The sequence below is a fragment of the Martes martes genome, assembly GCF_963455335.1.
Source record: "Martes martes genome assembly, chromosome: 11".
NCBI lineage: Eukaryota > Metazoa > Chordata > Mammalia > Carnivora > Mustelidae > Martes > Martes martes.
This window is the reverse complement of record NC_137899.1, coordinates 54,311,656-54,335,004: the sequence shown is the minus strand read 5'-3', so window position 1 is coordinate 54,335,004 and position 23,349 is coordinate 54,311,656. Positions and strand designations below refer to the sequence as shown.

The window sequence follows — 23,349 nt, the reverse complement described above, 5'->3', positions numbered from 1 at the left end:
CCCATTAGTGTCTACCTGTGTATTGTTTTAATTCTGAGCTCTTACTCCAAAAGGTTTGTGAGGTAGAATCATTGGTTGATTAGAAAGTTCACTCATAAGAATAAGTCAAGGGAAGAAACTTGGAGAACTGACAGTGAAAGAATGAGGACAGAGGCATTGGGAGACAGTTTTCAAGCCTTTATTAATTTTTCTACCATTAATAATAATTACCAAATTATTTCAAAATTAAATAAATTAAAGCAACTCATGTACCATAATAAAAGACTAAAATTAATTAAAGTTAACTAAATTAAAATTAATTGTCACATGAATGGAAATAAAACATCTTTATGGACTTATACTAGCTTAAAGTAGAAGTAAACTATCCAGCAGGTCACCAATGCCTGAAAATACTCATGACAAGATGGCATGATGTGGTTGGTGAAGCAAAAACAATTTGCAGCCCACTAGGGTCATCTTTTCAGTAAATGTGTGGGCCTCATTTTAGTATCAGTTATGTACACCTGCTTTGATAGTCTTCAAAAACTAAATCATGTAGCATTTATTGTACCTAAGGCACTGTAAGAAGATAATGCATCTTAAATTTGCTGATTTGGTGCCCTGAATACTGTGGCATTCATTACTCAAAGCCCTTAAATAGATATCAAGTTGTGAACTATAAACCTAAACATATCATTATTTAATAATTAATTTATAAGAACTTTAAAGAGTGATTTAAAATTTAGAATTATTTTTGAATCTGAAGTACCTTTTCTTTTTTTTTTTTTTTAAGATAAAAGTCTCAATACCTAATTTAGCCTCTTTTTCAGATACAGAACACCTGCTTTAAGAAAAAATGCTAGCTATCATCTGAGCTTTTAGCAAGGTGTAATCTCTTTGCCGGCGGAGAGTCCTGCCTGTATGTGGATGGCTGCTGACTGATCAGGCTGTGGTTGCTGAAGGTGGGGTGGCTGTGGCAATTTCTTAAGATAAGACAATAGTGATGTTTGCTGATTCAGTGGACTCTTCCTTTTATGAACGATTTCTTTGTAGCACATGATGCCGTTTGATAGCATTTTACCTACAGAACTTCTTTCAAAATTGGAATCAATCCTCCCAAACCCGGATGCTTTATCTAAAGCAATACTTTAGTTTATGCAAAATATTTTAAAGCCTTTCTTGTCATTTCAACAATCTTTACAGCGCCTTTACCAGGAGCGCTGGTACCTTCCAGCGCCTTTAGCTTCCATCTCAAACTATTTTCTTTTCTTACCCAATTGAATAAATTCCTCATCCATTCAAGTTTTATCATAAGATTGCAGCAAATTCAATCCCATCTTCAGGATCCACTCTAGTTCTAGTTCTCTTGCTATTTCTAACACATCTGTAGTTACTTCCTCCACTTAAGTCTTGAACACCTCCACACCATCCATGAGGGCTGGAATCAACTTCTGCCAAATTCCTGTTCATGTTGATATTTTGACCTCTTCCCATGTATCACAAATGTTCTTAATGGAATCTAGAATGGCGAGTTCCTTCCAGAAGATTTTCCATTCACTTTGCCCAGATTCATCAGAGGAATCACTATGTATGGCAGCTACAGCTTTATGAAATGTATTTCTTGAATAATTAGACTTGAAAGTTGAAATCACTCCTTGACCCTTTGGGCTGCAGAGTAGATGCTATGTTAACAAACACAAAAACAATATTCATCTTATTGTACATCTCCATCAGAGCTCTTGGGTGACTAGTTGCATTGTCAGTGAGTGATAATATTTGAAAGAATTTTTTTTCCTGAGCAGTAGGTCTCAACAGTGGTCTTAAAATAGTAAACCATGTTTTAGACAGATGGTTTTGTCATCCAGGCTTTGCTATTCCACTTATGGAGCATAGGCAGAGTAGATTTAGCATAATTCTTATGGGCCCTAGGATTTTCATAATGGCAGATGAGCACTAACTTCAGCTTAAAGTCACACATTAGCTTCATTAGCCTCTAACAAGAGACAGTCTGTGAAGCCAGCCTGTGAAGACAGGCACTGACTTCTCTCTAGCCATGAAAGTCCTACATGGTGTGTTCTCTCAATATAACACCATTTCATTTACATTGAAAATCTCTTGTTTAGTAGATACTTTCATTAATTATCTGAGCTAGATCTTCTAGCTAGATAACTCGCTGCACATTCTTTATCAGCACTTGCTGTTTCACCTTGCCTTTTTTTTTTTTTTTTTTTTTTTGAGAGAGAGAGAGAGAGAGAGAGAGAGAGAAGGAGAGATCAGGGGAAGGGCAGAAGGACAAGGAGAGAGAGAATCTCAAGCATGGAGCCCGGTGCAGGGCTTGATGTTATGACCCTGAAATCATGACCTGAGCCAAAATCAAGAGTCAGATGCTTAACTGACAGCCATCCAGACACCCCTCACCTTGGAATTTTATGTTATAGAGATGGCTTCTTTTCTTTAGTCTCATGAACCAATCTCTGCTAATTTCAAACTTCTTCTATAGCTTCGTTAGTCTTCATGAATTGAAGAGAGTTAGGATCTTGCTCTGGATTAGTCTTTGGTTTAAGGGAATGTTGTAGCTGGTGTGATCTTCTATTCAGAATACTAAAATTTACTCCATAAGTCTGTTTCAGTTTTTCTTTTTTTATCATCATTGGTGTGTTCATTGGAGTAGAACTTTTAAATTGCCTTTAAGAACTTTTCCTTTGCATTCCCAGCTTGGCTAATTGATGCAAGAGGCCTAGCTTTTGGCCTATCTTAGCTTTCGACAAGTGTTCTTCACTAAGCTTAATCATTTGTAGCTTTTGGTTTAGAGTGAGACATGGGTGAATCTTCCTTTCACTTGACCACTTATGCCCATTGTAGGGTTATTGGCCTAATTTCAATATTGTGTCTCAGGGAATAGAGGGGATTGAGGAGAGGGAAAGAGATGGGGGAATGGCTAGTAGGTGAGGCAGTTAAAATACACACACATCTATCAATAAATTCACCATCTTAATGCATGCAGTTTATGGTGATCCAAAATAATTACAATAGCAACATCGAAGATCACTGATCAAAGATTATCATAAAAAATATAATAATAGTAATGAAAAAGTTTGAAGTGTTTCAAGAGTTACAAAAATGTGATTCAGAGACAGGAAGTGAGCAAATGCTATTAAAAAACGGTACCAAAAGACTTGCCAAATACAAGGTTGCCACAAATCTTCAGCTTGTAAAAAATGCAGTATCGAGGGGTACCTAGCAAGCTCAGTTGGTAGAGCATATGACTCCTGATCTCAGGGTTATGAGTTCAAGGCCCATACTAGGTGTGGAGCCTACTTTTAAAATTGAATTGTAATACTGAAGTGCAGTAAAGCAAAACTCTATAAAATGAAGTATGCTTGTATTTGCTAATCTAGGAGGGATTACAGAATTGAAGCCAGAGGTTCTCTTGTTCTGAAGCTTTTAAGCATATCCATATAGTACTGTGCTTTTCCTCCTGCCCACCCTACTCTGGAAATGGAAACCACTAAGATCTCTATATCCATGTATAATAGCAAAGTAGCCATGACAGAAGACATCCCCAGGCATTTCTCTCCAAGAAAACATGCAAATGGCCGAGACACATGCAAAGATGCTCAACGTCACTCAGCATCAGGGAAATATAAATTGAAACCACAATGAGATACCACCTCACACTGGTCAGAACGGCTAAAGTTAACAACTCAGGAAACAACAAATGTTGGCGAGGATGTAGAGAAAGGGAAACCCTCTTAAACACTGTTGGTAGGAATGCAAACTGGTGCAGCCACTTTGGAAAACTGTAGGCAGGTTTCTCAATAAGTTAAAAATAGAACTACCCTACAACCCAGCAACCATGCTACTAGGTATTTACCCAAAGGATACAAGCATAATGATTTGAAGGGGCACATGCAACCCAATGTTTATAGCAGCAATATCCACAATAGCCAAAATATGGAAGAGTCCAGATGTTCACTGACAGATGAATGGATAAAGAAGAAGTGGTCCATGTACACACACACACACACACACACACACACACACACACACACACGAATATTATTCAGCCATCAAAAAGAATGAAATCTTGCCATTTGCAATGATGTGGATGGAACTAGAGGGTGTTATGCCAAGTAAAATAAGTCAGAGAAAGACAAATACGATCTGATTTCATTCATATGTGGAATTTAAGAAACAAAACAGATGAACAGAAGGGAAAGGAAGGAAAAATAAGACAAAAACAGACAGGGAGGCAAATCATAAGAGACTCTTAACTGTAGGAAACAAACTGAGGGCTGCTGGAGGGGAGGGGGTAGGCAGATGGGGTAACTGGGTGATGGGCATTAAGAAGGGCACTTGAAGTAATGAGCACTGAGTGTTGTATGCAACTGATGAATCACTACATTCTACATCTAATTCTTCATCTAAAGTCTGAAACTAATAATACAGTATGTGTTAATTAAATTGAACTTAAAAAAAAAAGAGCCACAGGCTTTCATGCTAATGCTTCTAAACAATAAATCTGTTCTCAGCCCTCCAATTCCTATTTTTATTTTCCATTAAAAAAAGTGGCATATGGGGTGCCTGGGTCGCTCAGTGGGTTAAGTCTCTGCCTTCAGTTTGGGTCATGGTCTTGGGGTCCTGGGATCGAGCCCCGCTTGGGCTCTCTGCTCAGTGGAAAGCCTGCTTCCCCCTCTCTCTCTGCCTGCCTCTCTGTCTACTTGTGATTTCTGTCAAATAAATAAAATCTTTTAAAAAAGTGGCATTAAAAAAAGTGGCATATGCACAAATGGTTTTAGTTTTTTTCACAATATTTCTGATTATTGGTAGAATATACTTTAGAGAGGCTGGCTGTGTTACTATAAATGGAAGAAATTACAATTAAAAATAGAGATAATATCACTAGGTGAAATTACATCTTTAAGTAAGTGGAAAATATGACTCAGTTTATCAATATTTTTGTTTACACTGAAATTTTAGATAAAGTACATGTAAAATTACATAAAGTACATGTAAAATTTAAACTTGATTGAATAATAGAAGATGGCTTTAAAAATTTTTCACCAATAATAAAACCAGCTCTTATTTTAAGTAAGTGTTCATACACAAATATGCTTGTAATTTATTCTGCAAAACCTAAAGCTTGGAATAATGAGATCTTCAGGATGGATCATATGTAGCATTTTACTTACTGGTAAATTAGAAGATAACTATCTAATTCTGCCAGAAATTTTACATTGTAATCCTCTGTATCCCCCTAATAAAGGGATATAATAGAATTTTGGGAAACAGTGGATATTATATTAAAAGAAACACTGAGAGAGAGAGATTATGGGAGAAAGTCCTATGGTCTGAAGACTAGGACTTGCTCAAAGTGGTTTGATATGTGTTACAAAATGCTGGAGGCTCCAAGTTAAAATCATTCTGCCTACCACGTCAGCCCAACTACACCTCTCTCTTTATTAAATCTTTCAATTTAGTTAATTGGATAATTTTTCTCTCTTGGAATATATTCCCAATTTTATAGCCAAAGTTTACAGGAATATAGATTCATTTTGTAGTAAACTTCTTTACAAACACATGGGTCAGAACATTTTTACAAAGGAGGGATGCAGGCATTATCTCACATGAGTTCAGCAAATTTTGTTTCCTTTAAAAAAATCTGAAGAGGGGCACCTGGGTGGCTCAGTGGTTTAAGCTGCTGCCTTCGGCTCAGGTCATGATCTCAGGGTCCTGGGATCGAGTCCCGCATCCGGCTCTCTGCTCAGCAGGGAGCCTGCTTCCCTCTCACTCTCTCTGCCTGCCTCTCTGCCTACTTGTGATCTCTCTCTGTCAAATAAATAAATAAAATCTTTAAAAAAAAAATCTGAAGAGAAGAAGTTGTGTACACAGAACATGTCTATACTTGAATAGCATGATTCCAGGTATTGATACATGCAATAAAAGAGATCAAAGCATGCCAAATAATTTCTAAGTACTTTCTTTGCATTACACAAAGATCAAAATATGTGCTAACTCCAACAGCATCACTGCACTGACTGTGCATTTACTAATTTAAAATACATATCTCGATTTCTCAGGAGTTCTTGATGAGTTCCCTTTTCCTTTATTTTCCCATTGTGCAGGACCACTATCAGATCAGCATTCTGTATTGTGGAGAGTCTGTGAGCAACCACTAGGCAAGTCCTCCCCTTTCTGGCGTTATTGAGGGCATACTGAACCACCTGGAAGAGAAAAGGACCTGTGATTGCTAGCTTGACTTAGATGCAAATAAACTTACCCAAATCAAATTGATAAAAGTAATCTAATAACATTCTTTGTGTATTTGCTTATCCCCAAAGGCAACTGCTCTGCTTTGTGAAAAATTCACCATACTCAATAGAAATCTAGAAAAAAGTAGTTATAGATACATTTAGACTTCTAATTAGAAAAGCTTTTGTGATAATGAATAAAAATGAGATGGTTGTCTGTATGTAAGTAGGTGGTTCCAAACTCAGAGTCAGAAAGTAGTATTTCCACATCTAAGTAGAATGCCTAATTTTTAAAAAATTTTTAAATTTTAAATTTTTAATTTTATTAACATATAATGTATTATTAGCCCCAGGGGTACAGGTCTGTGAATCGCCAGGTTTACACACTTCACAGCATTCACCATAGCACGTACCCTCCCCAATGTCCATAACCCAACCACCCTCTCCCTTCCCCCCTCCCCCTGGCAACCCTCAGTTTGTTTTGTGAGATTAAGAATCTCTTATGGTTTGTCTCCCTCCCAATCCCATCTTGTTTCATTTATTCTTTTCCTGTCCCCCCCAAACCCCCCATGTTGCTTCTTGACTTCCTCATATCAGGGAGATCATATGATAGTTGTCTTTCTCCGATTGACTTATTTCTAGAATGCCTAATTTACTTACTTCATTTCTTCTCATAGGATTTATTTATTTATTTTGGTAGAATTTAGCTTTAAAATTGTCCTGGCTAAAGTCTCAGCTATGATGGGTTATAATGTACAGAAGAAATGAGAGTGGAGGCTGAAAACCAGTATTTGTTGAATATATAAAATATTCATTCCAATGATTGATATCTAATTTAAGTCCCTGCAATAACCCCATAAGGTGGGGGATATTTTCATTTTTGTTATGAATAAACTGAGATTCGAAAAGTCCAGGTCATTTGACCAAGGTCATAATGCTAGTAATTGATGAATCCTGGATTACAGCTCAGGTATGCCTGATTCCAAAAATCATGTTTTTTTCTTTTGTAACACACTGTCTACTTAGAAGTCAAGGATGATAATCATCTACAAAAGCAATTGTGTGATGGTTAACCACATAAGCTCTTAGATCAGACACGCTCTATTAAAATTCAGAGAAGTTACTTAACTTTTCTAAGCCTTAGTGTGTTAACCTATAAAACACACATGGCTAATAAAATAAGCTAATTCATCAAGTTGTGAGGATTGAGATAATAGCATATGATGGACACTTAGTAAATTTTAAGTTATCATTCATTCAACCAATGTTCATTTAACAAGTAAGTGCTTACTATGTGCAAGAAACTACTAGAGTACAAGGACATAACAAAATTAAACATCTGAAGGAGCTTGCAGTGTAGGTCTATTGTCACATCTCTTTGCTTCCTGTTTTCTTCTCAGAGCTGATTGTCTATAGAGGATGGAGTAACTAGCAGCCTCTGACATTGCAGTGTAGATTACTCTTTTTGTTGTTTTTTTTTTTTTAAGATTTTATTTATTTATTTGAAAGAGAGACAGTGAGAGAGAGCATGAGAGGGGAGAAGCAGACTCCCCGTGGAGCTGGGAGCCCGATGTGGGACTCGATCCCGGGACCCTGGGATCATGACCCGAGCTGAAGGCAGTCGCCCAACCAACTGAGCCATCCAGGCAGCCCTCGATTATTCGTTTATGCATGCAGATTGCCTTATTGATTTGTTTGGTATCATAAGAATAATAATAAAATGGGAAAGTTATTTTTCTTGGGCCTTTTCCTTGACTGGAGAAACATTTCAAGAATTGTGCCTTTACTGATAAATCATTTCAATGAGAAAACCTTTCTAGAACATAAGATGCCCTGTTCCCCAACTCCCTCCCACCTTCCCAACCAGCCTCTAACTTTTTTTAAAGACCAAAACTTTAATTAGAACTTGTGACCCTATGACTATAATTCTCTCCAGGTCTTTCTTGTCCCAAACTGACCTTGACTTCTTTCACAGTACTCCACTCTCTTATTTGATATAATATTCTTTTTTTTTTTTTTTTTTTTTTTTGACAGACAGAGATCACAAGGAGGCAGAGAGGCAGGCAGAGAGAGAGGAAGGGAAGCAGGCTCCCTGCCAAGCAGAGAGTCTGATGCGGGCTCGATCCCAGGACGCTGGGATCATGACCGAGCCGAAGGCAGAGGCTTTAACCCACTAAGCCACCCAGGCGCCCCTTGATATAATATTCTGAGAAGAAATAAGAGAATGTTACCTTTTCACTCTCATTATCAAGGGCTGAAGTGGCCTCATCCAACAGTAAAATTTTTGGTTTCTGGAGAAGAGCCCTTGCAATAGCTAGTCTTTGTTTCTGGCCTCCAGAAAGCAGTGTTCCTTTCAGTCCAACTTGTGTGTTGTATTTCTATTACAGGAACATGCAATTAAGAAAGCAAGGCTTGGTTATTTAAATTAGCATGACAACTGTGGGCGAGAACCATCTAAATATTTCAAATTTTGCTACTCTCTAAAATTTGTGTCCCAACAAGTGCTGAAATCTATTCTTGGGCTTTGTTGCAAATAAATGCTAAACCAGCAGTAAACAGTACCATCTCATTTACATATCTACGCTGATCACAAACAGCAGACCTTTGCCATTATACTTCTACAAAGAGATTGTTTGAATTAAAGCATAAGAAAAAAAAATTACTGGCAAAAGAAAGTTCCCAGTAAACAGAAATCTTTTCGCATTAAATTCTATTACCTTCTATTTTCAGGTCAAAATGATTTAAAGTATATAAAAACAAGGAAATCACTGGGTTTCTTCACTCTGGCTCTCACCAAACCTCTAGAGGCACATCTCTCTAGGGCCTGGGATTCTGTTCTCAGTCCTGCAGGTTATCTTCCTGGCAGTAAATTAAGCTGGCGTCCGGAGACAGTCCGTTCATCTTTTCAGGCCATAATAGGGACATTTACCACTCCCAATGTTTCCACGGCCCTCCTACTTACTAATGACATTTTCTCCAGTGTTTTCCTCTACAGAAGAATAAAGAAACTGCTAGAGGAGTATCCTGAAACTGTTGTAGTCTGCTATATCATGACCTGTCAGTTCAGTTGGTGCAAGCAGGCTCCCACTTGCTTTCTAGATTGTCCCATTGACTCTCTTCCCTCCAAGGTTTCACACTGCTTTCTAGTACCCCTTGCCACTTGTCTAACAAATATATGCTACTGATATCCAGACAAGAATGTGTGGATGGATTGACTCCACTGGGAAAGCAAGTCTAATTATACAACCTTCTAAAGGTGGATCCTTGTAGCAGCATCATAGCGAAGATGCAGCACGTGACTAATATGCTGTTTATTTTGTCTTAGTGCATTAGAGAAGCTTGAATTAATTGCCTTTCCCTCCACATCTGACTGCCTTCAAGGGGTACCATTCGGGCAGAGTGGGTATCATGAGAGCCTGTGACACAGCCATATGATAAATGTGTCTACTTCACCTCAAAGTTCATTTTTCAATTTAAAATACACAGTTGTTACCTTTATATAAAACAATGGTGTCTGAGTTACTAAAGCCCAGGAGAAGTGTCTTCTCTGAGTGAATGCTCTCCAAAGAAAACAGACTTTATCTCCTCTGTGCTTTTATATAGGACTGCCAGCACGCTGGGCCCCTGCCTTCTAACATACATTTTATTAAATTTGGACTCACAGGGCAGAATAATCAGGTAAAACTATGCCATTCATTTCCACATACCAAAAAGTTCCCATCCAAATGAGAGAATCCAACCTTAAACCAAAAATTGAGAGAGGAATGGGTGGCCAGTCTGCCTTAAATTGTACATGGATTATTCTAGTGTAGCTGAAGAAGACAACAATATTAGCTTAGAAATCACTTTGCATTTCTTGGCCTTCTCTGGATTGTAGGAAAATATTAGCATCAAGAATGAATCAGATGAAAATTAAGTCATTTTGTCCATCATTAAGCAGAACAGATTATAAATGTGAATATACACCTGTCTCAATACCAAATTAAAAACATTTTCAGATACTTGAAGTAAAGGTTTTCATTTTTTAATTTAGAATTACAGGGGCACCTGGGTGGTTCAGTTGGTTAAGCACCTGCCTTTGGCTCAGGTCATGGTCAAACCTCACATGGGATTCCCTGCTCAGTGAAGAGCCTGCTTCTCCCTCTGCCCCTCCCCTTGCTCATGCAGGCACGCTCGTCTCTCAAATAAATAAATGAATAAAATCTTTTAAAAAAATGAACTACAGAGTTTCATTTTCCTGTTTAAAGATTTTATTTATTTTTACGAGGGAGAGGGAGAAGCAGGCTCCTCACTAGCAGGGAATCTGACCTGACTAGAGGCTCAATCCCAGGCCCCTGAGACCTTGAGATCATGACCTGAGCCAATGCTTAACCAACTGAGCCACCCAGGCATCCCTCAGTATCCTGTTTACTTATTTATTTTTAAGGATTTTATTTATTTATTTGACAGAGAGAGTACAGCAGGGGCAGCTGCAGGCAGAGGGAGAAGCAGACTCCCCACTGAGCAGGGAGCCCGACGTGGGGCTCAATCTCAGGACCCTGGGATCATGACCCGAGCCGAAGGCAGACACCTAACTGCTGAACCATCCAGGTGCCGTCTCAGTCTCCTGTTTAAACTAAAAATCTAAATTAATTTTCTGGCAAACACTGGGATGGATTGTGAGTGTCCTGAAATATGCAACCTGTTTATGACATGCTCAGGGAACAATGGCTCTTCAATATGAACCTGGGGCTAAAAGCCAGTTGGGTTCTGGAGGGAACATCAAAAAGAGTTTCATCCTAAATCAACTGTATTCTAAGGAATCCTTGCAAGCTCTGTGGAGGAATTTAGGGTGGTTTCAGTGGTTGAAGTTTTATTCAAGGAGCCATGATATGGCTTGACTGAGACCTGAATCTACATCTGGTGAGTTTCTCAGAGGATCCTCAAGAGCAAGGCATGTTGCTGCAACTCCCTTCCTAGGTGGATATTTCTGGATGTCTGCAGATCACCTCCATGGCATATAGTATAGATGTGTTATCCGGAGCGTACTCTAAATTGATGTCTTGCTATTCACCCTCTGATACGGAGTTGCCAGGCAGGTCCAAAATCCCTTACCAGAAGCCCTTAGGGCTATATCTCTTTAAGAATTCTGTTTTGGGGGCTCCTGGATGGCTCACTTTGTTAAGCATCTGACTCCTGCTTTCAGCTCAGGTTATGATCTCAGTGTTGTGAGATCAGGCCCCTTGTTGTGCTCTGTGCTGGGCACAGAGCCTGCTTAAGATTCTCTCTCCTGCTCTGCCCCTCCCTCCTGCTCTCTCTCAAAAAAAAAAAAAAAAAAGCAAACAACCTTATTTATTTATTTATTTATTTAGTAATCTCTATACCCAATATGGTTCTCGAACTTACAACCCTCTTAGTTTGACTTTAGAAGAAAATTTACCACAAATTGTGTGTACTATATGTACTATATGTACATATGTATATGTACTATATATGTACTATATTTAGTATGTGGTAAATAATAACACCTTCAGAAGTTCTGGGGAAGCAAGTGGTAATCAAATATATGAATATTTGTGAAGAAATAGTTGATTATTCATTTTAAGTAGGATTAATAAAGACTACATATGGCTTCACATCATTTTGTTCACCAAATAAGTAAGCACAAAACATAACAAGGTAAGGGATGTGTGTAAGGGATGGAGTGTAACAGCTTTTGGAAATTGGAACTGGGGAACAGAAAATGTGGACCTGCACTGCTCTCATCCAGAATGTTGTAAAACCCCAAGGCTTGTCCTTTTAATGCCAATCTCTGCCGTCACCACAAAGGCCACAGTGCCTCCTGGATGAGCAAAGAAAAAGCTGAGCTTCAGCAGTAGTTTTTTGTTTTAAAATCTGATCAGCTTATTTCTTTACCTAAAAAATACCTAGTGGTTTCCTATTTCCAATAAGACCGAGTCTAAACTTCTTAGGCTAGTATACCAAAACCTTCACATTTAGTCTCTGCTCATGTTTTGGCCACTCCTCAATTCCCCAATTTATGCCTAATGCTCAGGATTTTAAATTTATTTCCCTCCAAACACCTAAAACTCTTTTACATGTGTATATTTCCATGTGAGCTTATTTGTCTTCTAAATATGGATTTGTCTCCTCTCTGCTTGAGGAAATCCTACTCATTCTTCAAAACCTGGTTTAAAACAGCATCTTCTGTGTGATTTTCTCTGAGCTCCTAGAGAATTTGTCATTCCTTCCTTTGTACTCTCATCACACACTCTGTGTGCTTTTATTCCAGCGGGCTGTCCAGTATATCATACACTTTCTTGTTCACTTTTCACAGGCAATCCTGAGCCATGTCTTGGTAATTCCACTTTCCCAATATCTTTTAAATCCTTTTCCTTGTTTTATTTCACGTTATAATTACTAATCCAGGCATTCATAACACTGGAAATAGCTCCTAAGTCATCTCCCAACTTCCTGTCTTTTCCTCACTACAACAAATGGTCATTTACATTGCTGCTAGATGTGATGTCCAATGTCCTATTCCAAAATGATATTTTGGCGCCAGATTTATATATATATATATATATATATGTATATATATATACATATATATGTATATATATATACATATATATACATATATATGTAATGGTGATATGAAGGTAAACTACAGTTAAACTTAAAAACACTGAGAAACAAGTTATTCTTTCTTTCTTTTAGGAAATATCTTGGTTTTCAAAGTTTACTGTAAAGTTAGAACAGTGAGTCTCTGCAAAATGTAGTTTTGGGTAAATTTGGGAAATAGTACAACAAAAATAATGAAAGATCATAAACAATTTAAGAGTAAAAGTCAAATGGTATAAATATGTAGTAGGTGACAGGAGTGATGGGGACTCTTCTAAGTAAGGTGGCCATGGAGGGTCTTGGCAAAGATGACATTACAATGAGCTTGAAAGTTAAGGAGCTGGCTCTGCAAAGAGCCAGAGAAAGCTCTGGCTCTTTGCAGAGCCAGCTGAAGAAACAGCAAGTGTAAATGTCCTGAGGTAGGGAAAAACTTGGTGTGTTCATGAGATAGAAAAGAGGACAGCATGGCTGGAGCAGAATGAGTATATGGTGAGGAAGGAACTGCAGAGGCAAGCAGAACCAGATCACAGAAAGCTCTGCCAGCCACATAAGACATCTGGACTTATTCTAAATGCAAAGAGATGCCATTAGGAAGTTTTAAGCAGGAAGGGACAAAATCTAATTTATGGGGTTTTTTTTTTTAAGATTTTATTTATTTGACAGAGAGAGAGAGAGAGAGAGAGAGAGAGATAGATATCACAAGTAGGCAGAGAGGTAGGCAGAGAGAGAGGGGGAAGCAGGCTCCCCGCCAAGCAGAGAGCCCGATGTAGGGCTTGATCCCAGGACCCTAGGATCATGACCTGAGCTGAAGGCAGAGGCTTAATCCACTAAGCCACCCAGGCACCCCCTAATTTATGTTTTTAAAAGATCCCCCTAGTTACTGTGAGGAAGAGGCATTATAATGAGGCAGACTGGCAGCAGGAAGACAGACTAAGATGCTACCGGAGTAGTCCAGGGGCAGGAAGGATGATGGTGGTATAGACAGGAGTAGAGTGTATATGTATATGGATAAAAGGTAAAGAATCAAAATAAGAAAACTAATTCAGTGAATATTAATACAGTTTGGCTTGGAAAAAGTCGTCACAGAAAAATCTCAATCTTTTTGCTTTTTACATATAATTTTATATTAGATGCTAGCAATAAATAAATTGTTTAATTCAAGTAGCACAAGAAACAACAACTTAGGCTTACTTGGGAGCTTTGTAATTCAAGATTTCAGACATTTTTCTTACCTCAGGGAGACCTTCAATAAAAGAATGAATATTTGCTGCCTTTGCTACTTCTTTTATTTCTTCTAATGGCACAACACGGCTGTTATCACCATAGGCAATGTTGTCAGCAATGCTACAGTTGAAGAGTACAGGTTCTTGAGAAACAGTTGCTATTTGGGAACGGAGCCATTGTACATTCAATTCCTTTACATCAACACCATCAAATAGCTGTCAAAAGCAAAATGGAGAATGGTATGTGAAGATCCAACAACTATATCACGTTATAGTTCACTATATTCAAACATATACAAATTATAAAAAGGGTAGGAATTCAAGCCACCTCACAGTAAAATGCTTTCCAGGGATGGATTGTAAATGATACTGTATGGAAGCAGAATGTAACTGCCTAAAATGTCAACTCCTAAACTTACTTGACATTTCTACAAATGGCCACATAGTCTAGAGACTTGCCTGGGGTCTAGAGTAAAGCCTGGTGCTTTGTGTAACCTCTGCTGTAATAGTACCTCACTTTTTTTTTTTTTTTTTGAAGATTTTATTTATTTATTTAACAGAGAGAGAGAGAGAGATCACAAGTAGGCAGAGAGGCAGGCAGAGAGAGAGGGGGAAGCAGGCTCCCTGCCGAGCAGAGAGCCCGATGTGGGGCTCGATCCCAGGACCCCAAGATCATGACCTGAGCTGAAGGCAGAGGCTTAACCCACTGAGCCACCCAGCTGCCCCAGGAGACCTCACTTTTTAAAGCCCAGAGAGAGAAGGTGTAGACTGATAGCAGTCCACATACAGAGAGGTATGTCATTTTGTACACAACCATGCTTATTCATGTGAACATGTAACAACATTCAGCTGGCATTTGATGAGCATACCTACTAGCTGATGGGGACTCTTCAGGTACAAGGGAAACAGTGGTACACAAGATAAAACTCTTGCTCTCTTGAAGCTTATATTCTAGTGGAGACAGGCAGGCAATAAACACACTAACAAATAATCAACTCAAGAAAGAAAGTTTTGTGAAGACAGGGTAATGGAATTGAGACTGACTGAGGATGGGGCGGGGGGAATGTGGGAAGCAGGTTGGTAAATGCGTTGTTTTCTACAGAGTAATCTAGGAAGGACTACCTAAGGAAGAAGCATTTAGATTGAGACTTGAACGATAAGGAGTCAGCAAAGAGATTAGAGCAAGAAAATTCCAAGCAGGGGAACAATAAGAACAAAGGCCATAATTGAGTTTAAAGAACACAAAGAAGCCAGTGAGTCTGACACATAGTAGTCAAGGTGGGGAGTGATAGGAGAGGAGTTTGGAGAGAGGCAGAGACCAGATCACGAAGGACCAGGACTGATGGAATTGACTCTGTTTTATTCCAACTGTGGTAGGACATCATTGGAGGGTTTAAAGTAAGGGATGTGCCACATTATGTGCAAATAGATGACTGTTACCTAATTTTGGACTAACTGTTAACCCATTGTTATCACTGGTAACAAGGGAACCGTTTTGAACCATTTTATTTTGCAAAGAGTCATTGAGAATCTGTGATGGGAAAAAAAGTACCTATAAATTGCAGAAGGAGGACTAATATGACAGTCTTTGACTTTTAGGGGCTTAGGATTTTTTGTAGGGAGGAGGAGGCAGAACAGGAAAGTGTGTGTGTGTGTGTGTGTGTGTGTGTGTGTGTGTGTGTGTGAGATCTAGTGCTGGTTGGGGGGAGAGGATAATTGAAAAACTGAATACAAGGAAGAGTAAGAAAGGTGCCAGGTGAGAAAAAGTCATTGGAATTCTAAGGAGAGAGAATTTGCTTTTTTTTTTTTTTTTTTTGAGATCAGGATGCAGGACTTAATGGAGCTGATTTAAATAAGCTCTAACCATGCATAAAATTTTTGAGAGTTGGTGGGTGGAGAAAGCCAGTGGGAATAGTAGGAAGCCTGAATCAGGGTGGCAGAGGAAACTTATCTCTGTCTTAAACCAAGAGAATAAAGAAAGATTCTAGATATAGATATTAGACCCCTCCTCCAACACCTGTATTCTAAAAGAATTCCATGTCTTGTAAGATCAAAATTTCTTTCTTTTTTAAAATTTCTAATTTGTAGACTCTTCATTTTTCTTCAATTTTAGAAAAAAAATTGAGTCTAGTTGACACACAATGTTACATTAGTTCCAGGTGTACAATATAAGTGATTCAACTTCTCTATACATTATGCTATGCGCACCGCAAGTGTGGCTACCATCTGTTACCATTCAAGTCTAGTACAATATTACTGGCCATATTTCCTATGTTGTGCTCTTTATTCTTATGACTCATTCATTCCATAACTAGAAGTCTCTATCTCCCACTTACCCCCTTCATCCATTCTGTCCATTCCCCCGCTTCCCTCTGGCTACTATCAGTTTGTTCCTCTGTGTTTATAGGTCTAATCCTGCTAGTTTATTTGTTTATTCATTTGTTTTATTTTTTAGATTCTACATATGGGTGAAATCATACGGTGTTTGTCTTTCTCAGTCTGACTTATTTCCCTTGGCATAATATGCTCTAGGTCCATCCATGTTGTCACAAATGGCAAGATCTCATCCCTTTTTATGGCTGATTAATATTCCATTAAATATATATACCACATCTTCCTTATCTATTTGTCTATCAATGGATACTTAGTTTGCTTCCATATCTTGGTATTATAAATAATGCTGCAATAAACATAGTGGCACACATATATTTTCAAATTAGTGTTTTCATTTTCTTTGGATAAATATCCAGCAGTGGAATTATTGGATCATGTGGTATTTCTATTTATAATTATTTGAGGAACCTCTATATTCTTTTCCACAGTGGCTGCACCAATTTATATCCCTACCAACAGTGCATGAGGGTTTGTTATTCTCCACATCCTTGCCAACATTTGTTATTTCTTGTCTTTTCAATTCTAGTCATTCTGACAGGTTTAAGGTGATACCTCATTGTGCTTTTGATTTATATTTTCCTGATGATTAGTGATGTTGAACATCTTTTATGTGTCTCTTGGCCATCTGTATGTCTTCTTTGGAAAAATATCTCTTCAGGTCCTCTGCCCATTTTTAAATTTGATTTTTTTTTTCTTTTTGGTATTGAGTTGAGAAATTCTTTATGTATTTTGGATATTAACCCTTTATTGAAGATACCATTTGCAAATATCTTCTCCCATTCAGTAGACTGCCTTTTTATTTTGTTGATGTTTTCCTTCACTGTGCCGAAGTATAATTTGATGTAGTCTCAATAGTTTATTTTTGCTTTCATTTCCCTTGCCTTAGGAGACATATTTAGGAAAATGTTGCTATTGTCAATGTCAGAGAAATTACTGCCTGTGTTCTCTTCTAGGACTATTGTAGTTTCAGGTCTTACATGTATATATTTAATCTATTTTGAATTATTTTACATATGATGTTAGAAAGTGGTCCAGTTTCATCCTTTTGCATGTAAATGCCCAATTTTCCTAGCACATTTATTGACTGTCTCTTCCCTATTGTATATTCTTTCCTATTTTGTTGAAGGTTTGGCTTTATTTCTGGACTCTGTATTATCATCCATTGGTTTGTGTCTATTTTTGTGCCAATACCATACTGTTTTGATTACTATAACTTTGTAACATAACTTGAAATCTAGAATTGTGATACCTCCAGCTTTGCTTTTCCTTTTTAAGATTGTTTGGGCTATTCTGGGTCTTTTGTGGTTTCATATAAATTTTAAGATTGTTCTAGTTTTGTGAAAAATGCTGTTGGTGTTTTGATAGACATTGCATTAAATTCTTAGATTGTTTAGGGTAAAAGATATTTTAGCAATTTTTGGTCTTCCAATCCATGAGCATGGATCTCTTTCCATTTGTTTGTGTTGTCTTCAATTTAAGATCAAAATTTCTGCCACCATCATCACCAAAGAATCTTTGAGTCTTTGTATTTTGTATTTAGCCTCAAAGTCCTATCCATCATTTTTGTTATTGGTTTGCTTGCCCACTTAGTTAAGGGAGAGAAGTTTGTTGTTTTTTTTTTTTTTTCCTAAACTACTGCACTGTTTGCCCTATTCAAACCAGTAAGGATGATTAAGCCCAAGAGAATGTTTAAGATTAGCATCACTAAACCCTAGATAAGCAGTATTTAAAATCAGTCTTACCACTTGTCCTTTCACAGGGTCATAAAATCTCTGCAGAAGCTGGATAGAAGTGCTTTTTCCACAGCCACTGCTCCCAACAAATGCTACTGTCTTCCCTTTCTCAATACTGAGGGATAAGTCACAAAGGATGAGAACATCCTGGCGACATGGATAGAAAAAAGAGACTTCTCGAAACTCTATATTTCCTTCACATATATCCTGGGGAAAAAGTTGGCAGGGTTCAGAACTTAAAAAAAGATTGTAACACATTATAGCACATTGGCCAACTGTTTCCTGAAAATTACGCATGTTTCCATAACCATTTTATTTTAAACAATATTCCTCTCTATAGAGCTGCTGACTGCATAATCATTTCTGTCCCTTTTGTTTAGATTTTTATATCTGTACTTCTTGTCATTTCTGGAGCTCACTGAGTTCTAAAAAGCACTGGTTTCCTTTGTTTCGCTACATAGACATTGTCTAATCTGCAGACTAGCTGTTTGACCAAATGTTTCGCATAACTGTATATATATATCTTTGAAAATTAAGTTTGTTTTACAGACCTTTATTGCTTAATTCAGAATAGCTGGGGTCCTCATAAACTATATGTATAAATGTTAATTTTGTAAGTTGGACATGGTTTTAGAGTTAATATACATTATGTTTTGAATTTTGGCTTATCTTTGTTTTCAATTTATCATTACTTGGCAGTGATGCCTAAAAGTTAATTTTTCTCTCTATGCTTCAATTTCTTTTTTGTATAAGTATTTGTAAACCAATACTTATATATACTAAAAATGTTTATGAAAGACTTCCCAGAACTATTACTAAATGATTAACTTTCCCAGTATAGCGTTGGTTCTAAGATTTTGGGGTTCTTTCGATCTTCATGTTTATCTGCCCTCATTCAGTTGCATTTTAAATAGTCAGGTTTAATAGTCACGCTCAGCATCTTCTGAACCCAGCATACAGGCAGAAGGCAGGGGTAGGTGGAGGACAAGAGCATCAAAAAATGTTTGATAATGATACTCTGTTGTCAAAAGAAAGAAATGTTAGGATATATGCCAAAATGTTATGTGCTACAGTAGCTTATTTGTAGCTTATTCAGTGCTTTCTGCTTTTCCCCCAAATGAGTATTATTTATGCATAAATGTCTAACAATCAACCTGGAAACTATAGTGCATTATTTTTGTGTATGCTCTGTGCCTTTGGAAAAGGCATAGAGAGATTTTACACTAGTAGACTTTAATACATTTTAAAATTTATTCTTACTATTTTAAACATTTTTTTAAAAGATTATTTATTTGAGAGAGAAAAAGAGAGCATGAGCAGAGGGAGGGGGAGAGGGAGAAGGAGAAAAAGACCCATCGCTGAGCAGGGAGCCTGACTTGGGGCTCAATCCCAGGACCCCAAGGTCACAACCTGAGCCTAAGGCAGACACTTAACTAAGCCACGCAGGCACCCTTATTTTAAACATTTATTATGGAAAATTTCAACCATCTACAAAAGTAGATAGAAAAATGTATCGATTACATTCATATATTTTGTTTTCCCAGTTTTTAATTTTTAAAAGCACAGGGAGTGATATTTAGAAATATTTGTATATTAAATAAAATGAGTAAATAAATTAATTTTACAGTTTTGATAAGAAACATTTCCAATATTCCATGCCTTGTAATGTAATTCTATGAAGACATTTATCTGTGAGATACTCAATCCCTTTACTATAATGCTCTGAAAGAAACGAGTAGTAATGTTATTATATATCTAAATCCCAAAATTAAAAAAAAAGTTTTCTATGTCCTTTACTTTCTAAAAGACAAATATGAAATCTTATTTTGACTATGATGCACCTTTGAGCATTGTATTTTGAGAATGTCAAGATCTGGGGCGCCTGGGTGGCTCAGTGGGTTAAGCCACTGACTTTGGCTCAGTTCATGATCCCAGAGTCCTGGGATCGAGCCCCGCATCGGGCTCTCTGCTTGGCAGGGAGCTTGCTTCCCTTCCTCTCTCTCTGCCTGCCTCTCTGACTACTTGAGATCTCTGTCTGTCAAATAAATAAATAAAATCTTTAGAAAAAAAAAAAAAGAGAATGTCAAGATCTTCAAAATCTGTAACTAAGGACTGGCATTCTTTTTAATAATTAGTAGCTTTAGAGATAATGTACTATTTTAGTTACCATACATATAGATCTACTGTTAAAATTTTAACAGGAAAATTAATTAATTAATTAATTAATTATTATTATTTTTAAAGATTTTATTTATTTATTTGACACAGAGAGAGAGAGATCACAAATAGACAGAGACGCAGGCAGAGAGAGGAGGGAAGCAGGCTCCCCGCAGAGCGGAGAGCCTGACGGGGGGCTCGATCCCAGGACCCTGAGATTATGACCTGAGCCGAAGGCAGAGGCTTAACCCACTGAGCCACCCAGGCGCCCCAAGAAGGAAATAATTTTAAATGAAACATTTCTTTTAAGTATATACCTAATGGCTATTCTTACTTTTAAATTTAAACTGTCTAGAAAAGTCTTAAAATTGGATATATATTTAATGCATAAGATACTATTAAGAGGCTTGTTTTGAAATTATACAATCTCACTATTATTTCTTTCTTAATATTCATGGTCTTTTAGAGTTAGTGGTTAAATATGTGTCTATGTATGTGTGAATTTAATAAATATAGTTCCTTTTTTCCCCCCTCTTCTGATTGCAGATATATTTTCCATAAAATATGGTGTCCAAAACAGTAGGCATTATTCATTTTGTATAAATTATCAGAGGAAAAAAAAAGAATTAATGCCAATGGAAATCCTCACCCAAGACTAAAGTTTTGGCTGTCTAAATAAAATTAAATATATAAATAAATTCTTTGTTCAAGAACATTCTTAAGGCATCAGGCGAATAAACTAGAAGTATATTTTTTTATATAAAATATGCGTATGTTTTAGTAGCAGAGGTGAAAAGACCCCTTTCTCCCTTGGTAGCCATAACAGTTATTTTATACAAGTTTTTAATTCTTTAGAGCACTATCTTTTGCAAAGTTATCAAATAATGCCTTCATTTAAGTCTCTATATAAGAGTATTCATATGTATAATTAATAATGTGAACATTTAAAAATCATAGTTGTGCTTACTGGTTTTCTCCCTTCTTGACTATAGCTGTCTATAGTTGCTTTCTTTTCCAGCAAAGCAAACAGATGTGCAGCCCCAAATTTGGCTCTCGAATATTCAGGTGCCAAAACAACTGTTTCTCCAATGGCCATAGCTCCGTATGCAATTGCAGTAAAAATTCTATCAAAAGAGAAAGCATTTGAATCTTAGGTTCATTTCCAAACAATAGAACTCTAAAAAAGTAAAGAAAAAAGCAGGCACAGGAATATAAATAAACTTTTGGTCTAGACAACACCACTAATGTTGAAGTCCCAACAATGATATCTCTTTTGTTTGTTTGCTTGTAATTAATTAATTAATTAATTTTAGAAAGAGGGAGAGCGCAAGCAAGGGAAGGGGCAGAGGGAGAGAGAGAGGGAGAGAAATCTCAAGCTGATTCCCCAGTGGGTGCAGCATCTGACCTGGGGCTCGATGCCATGACCCTGAAATCATGACTGGAACCAAAACCAAGAGTTGAATACTTAACTGAGCCACCCGGTGCCCCCAGTGATACCTCTTTTATAATTTTCTACCACACAGCGATCATCCCTAGCATTATATACCAAAATAACCTTTGGAGCTCAGTAATCTTAAAAGTTCCTCTTCCAATTAGAGACAAAGATCAAAGGCCCTAAACTAGTGAATATAAAACTTCTTAACCACCTTGATATAAGGCTCACTTGCTTGGAGATTTGACAGAGAATTCAATGACCATAGGAAGGGTGAGTCTCTAGTAATAAGATCTGAATTTACACAGGAAATATGAATAGGTATCCCCCCCTCTTTTTTGCATATAATGTAATTAGAACAGACAACTGATGCCAGATGATTGTTTATGTGAAGTGCTACATGATGTAAAGAGAGAGCAAAGTATGGAGATTATATTTTGTTAAGGTCCTTGAAACAAAATCTGACTAAAATATACCTTAACAAGCCTGGAAGAAGAGCTTTGATCTTTTAGGTTTGCTATACAGATTATGATCTCACTTTCAAAACATGTTTTAATTATAAAATAGTAAGTATGCAAATGATGTCTGAAAGCATACAGAATATGCACAGATATGTGGCATATCATGTGGCCGTGGTCAAATATTTTTCTCTCATTTTCATTTTAGCCATGGAAACATTTTAATAGAATAAAATATAATGTATCTCCATAGCAGAACTAAAAGTATAATTCAGCTAAGACTGGACAAGTTCCAGTGGCAATATTTGTTTATTTATTATTGAAGTATAGCTGACATGCAATATTATATTAGTTTTAGGGATATAGCATAGTGATTCAACATTTTTTATACATTATAAAATAATCACCACAGTAAGTCTAGTTCCATCTGTCACCATATAAAGATACTGTAATATTACTGGACTATATTCTCTGTGTTGTACTTTATATCCCCATGGCTTACTTACTTTATAACAAGAAGTTTGTATATCATAGTCCTCTTCACCTATTTTGCCCATCCCCCACCTCTTTCCCCTTACTGACCAGTAAAAGGCTATCACAGAACCCAGTTGTTTGTTTGCCATGCTGGATCACAGCAAGGTAAACATGTTCTGGTCTCCTTGTTAGTTTCTCTGGAGATGGAACATACCAATGGGTGGATGTTGATGCAATCTCTTCAGTGACCTAAACCTCAGATCCTGAATTGTTGTCTTTTCAAAGGACAAGCACAGTATAAAATATAAAAGCCAGTTTACTTGGATGTCTGATGCTTTTTGTAGCCATTAGTTCTGTGATATCAAGACATTTTTAGTACTAATGTTTATGGAAATAGTTTAAAGCCCAAAATGCCATTCAAAATTCTCAATATCCAGTTATAAATATTAGAAGTGATTATTGAGTTTAGTAACACATCAGAGGTTTTTTTTCTTTAATGTGAGTTAAAATCTAATTGAATTAGACTTAATTGAATTAGACTGATTGAATTAGACTGATCCAAGAGTCAGCAAGTGAGATGGGAAGATCATTGGATTATGAGTCTGGAGACCTGGATTCTGGTCTCACAAGGATAGAGGCTTCTCA

The 23,349-nt window shown here is 37.1% G+C and overlaps 1 protein-coding gene across 1 annotated transcript in view; it reads right to left on the bottom strand.

Moving 5' to 3' along the window:
* Positions 1-6,005: 6,005 nt before the first annotated feature.
* ABCB5 (ATP binding cassette subfamily B member 5) overlaps positions 6,006-23,349 on the bottom strand; it is a gene marked incomplete at both ends in the record, with an annotated part of 117,638 nt that continues 100,294 nt past the window's right edge. Inside the window, 5 exons of the mRNA XM_080818679.1 lie at positions 6,006-6,203; positions 8,462-8,608; positions 14,066-14,272; positions 18,193-18,390; positions 21,308-21,464. Of these exons, the coding sequence (XP_080674805.1) occupies positions 6,006-6,203; positions 8,462-8,608; positions 14,066-14,272; positions 18,193-18,390; positions 21,308-21,464 (907 nt within the window). The remainder of the gene's footprint in view (positions 6,204-8,461; positions 8,609-14,065; positions 14,273-18,192; positions 18,391-21,307; positions 21,465-23,349) is intronic.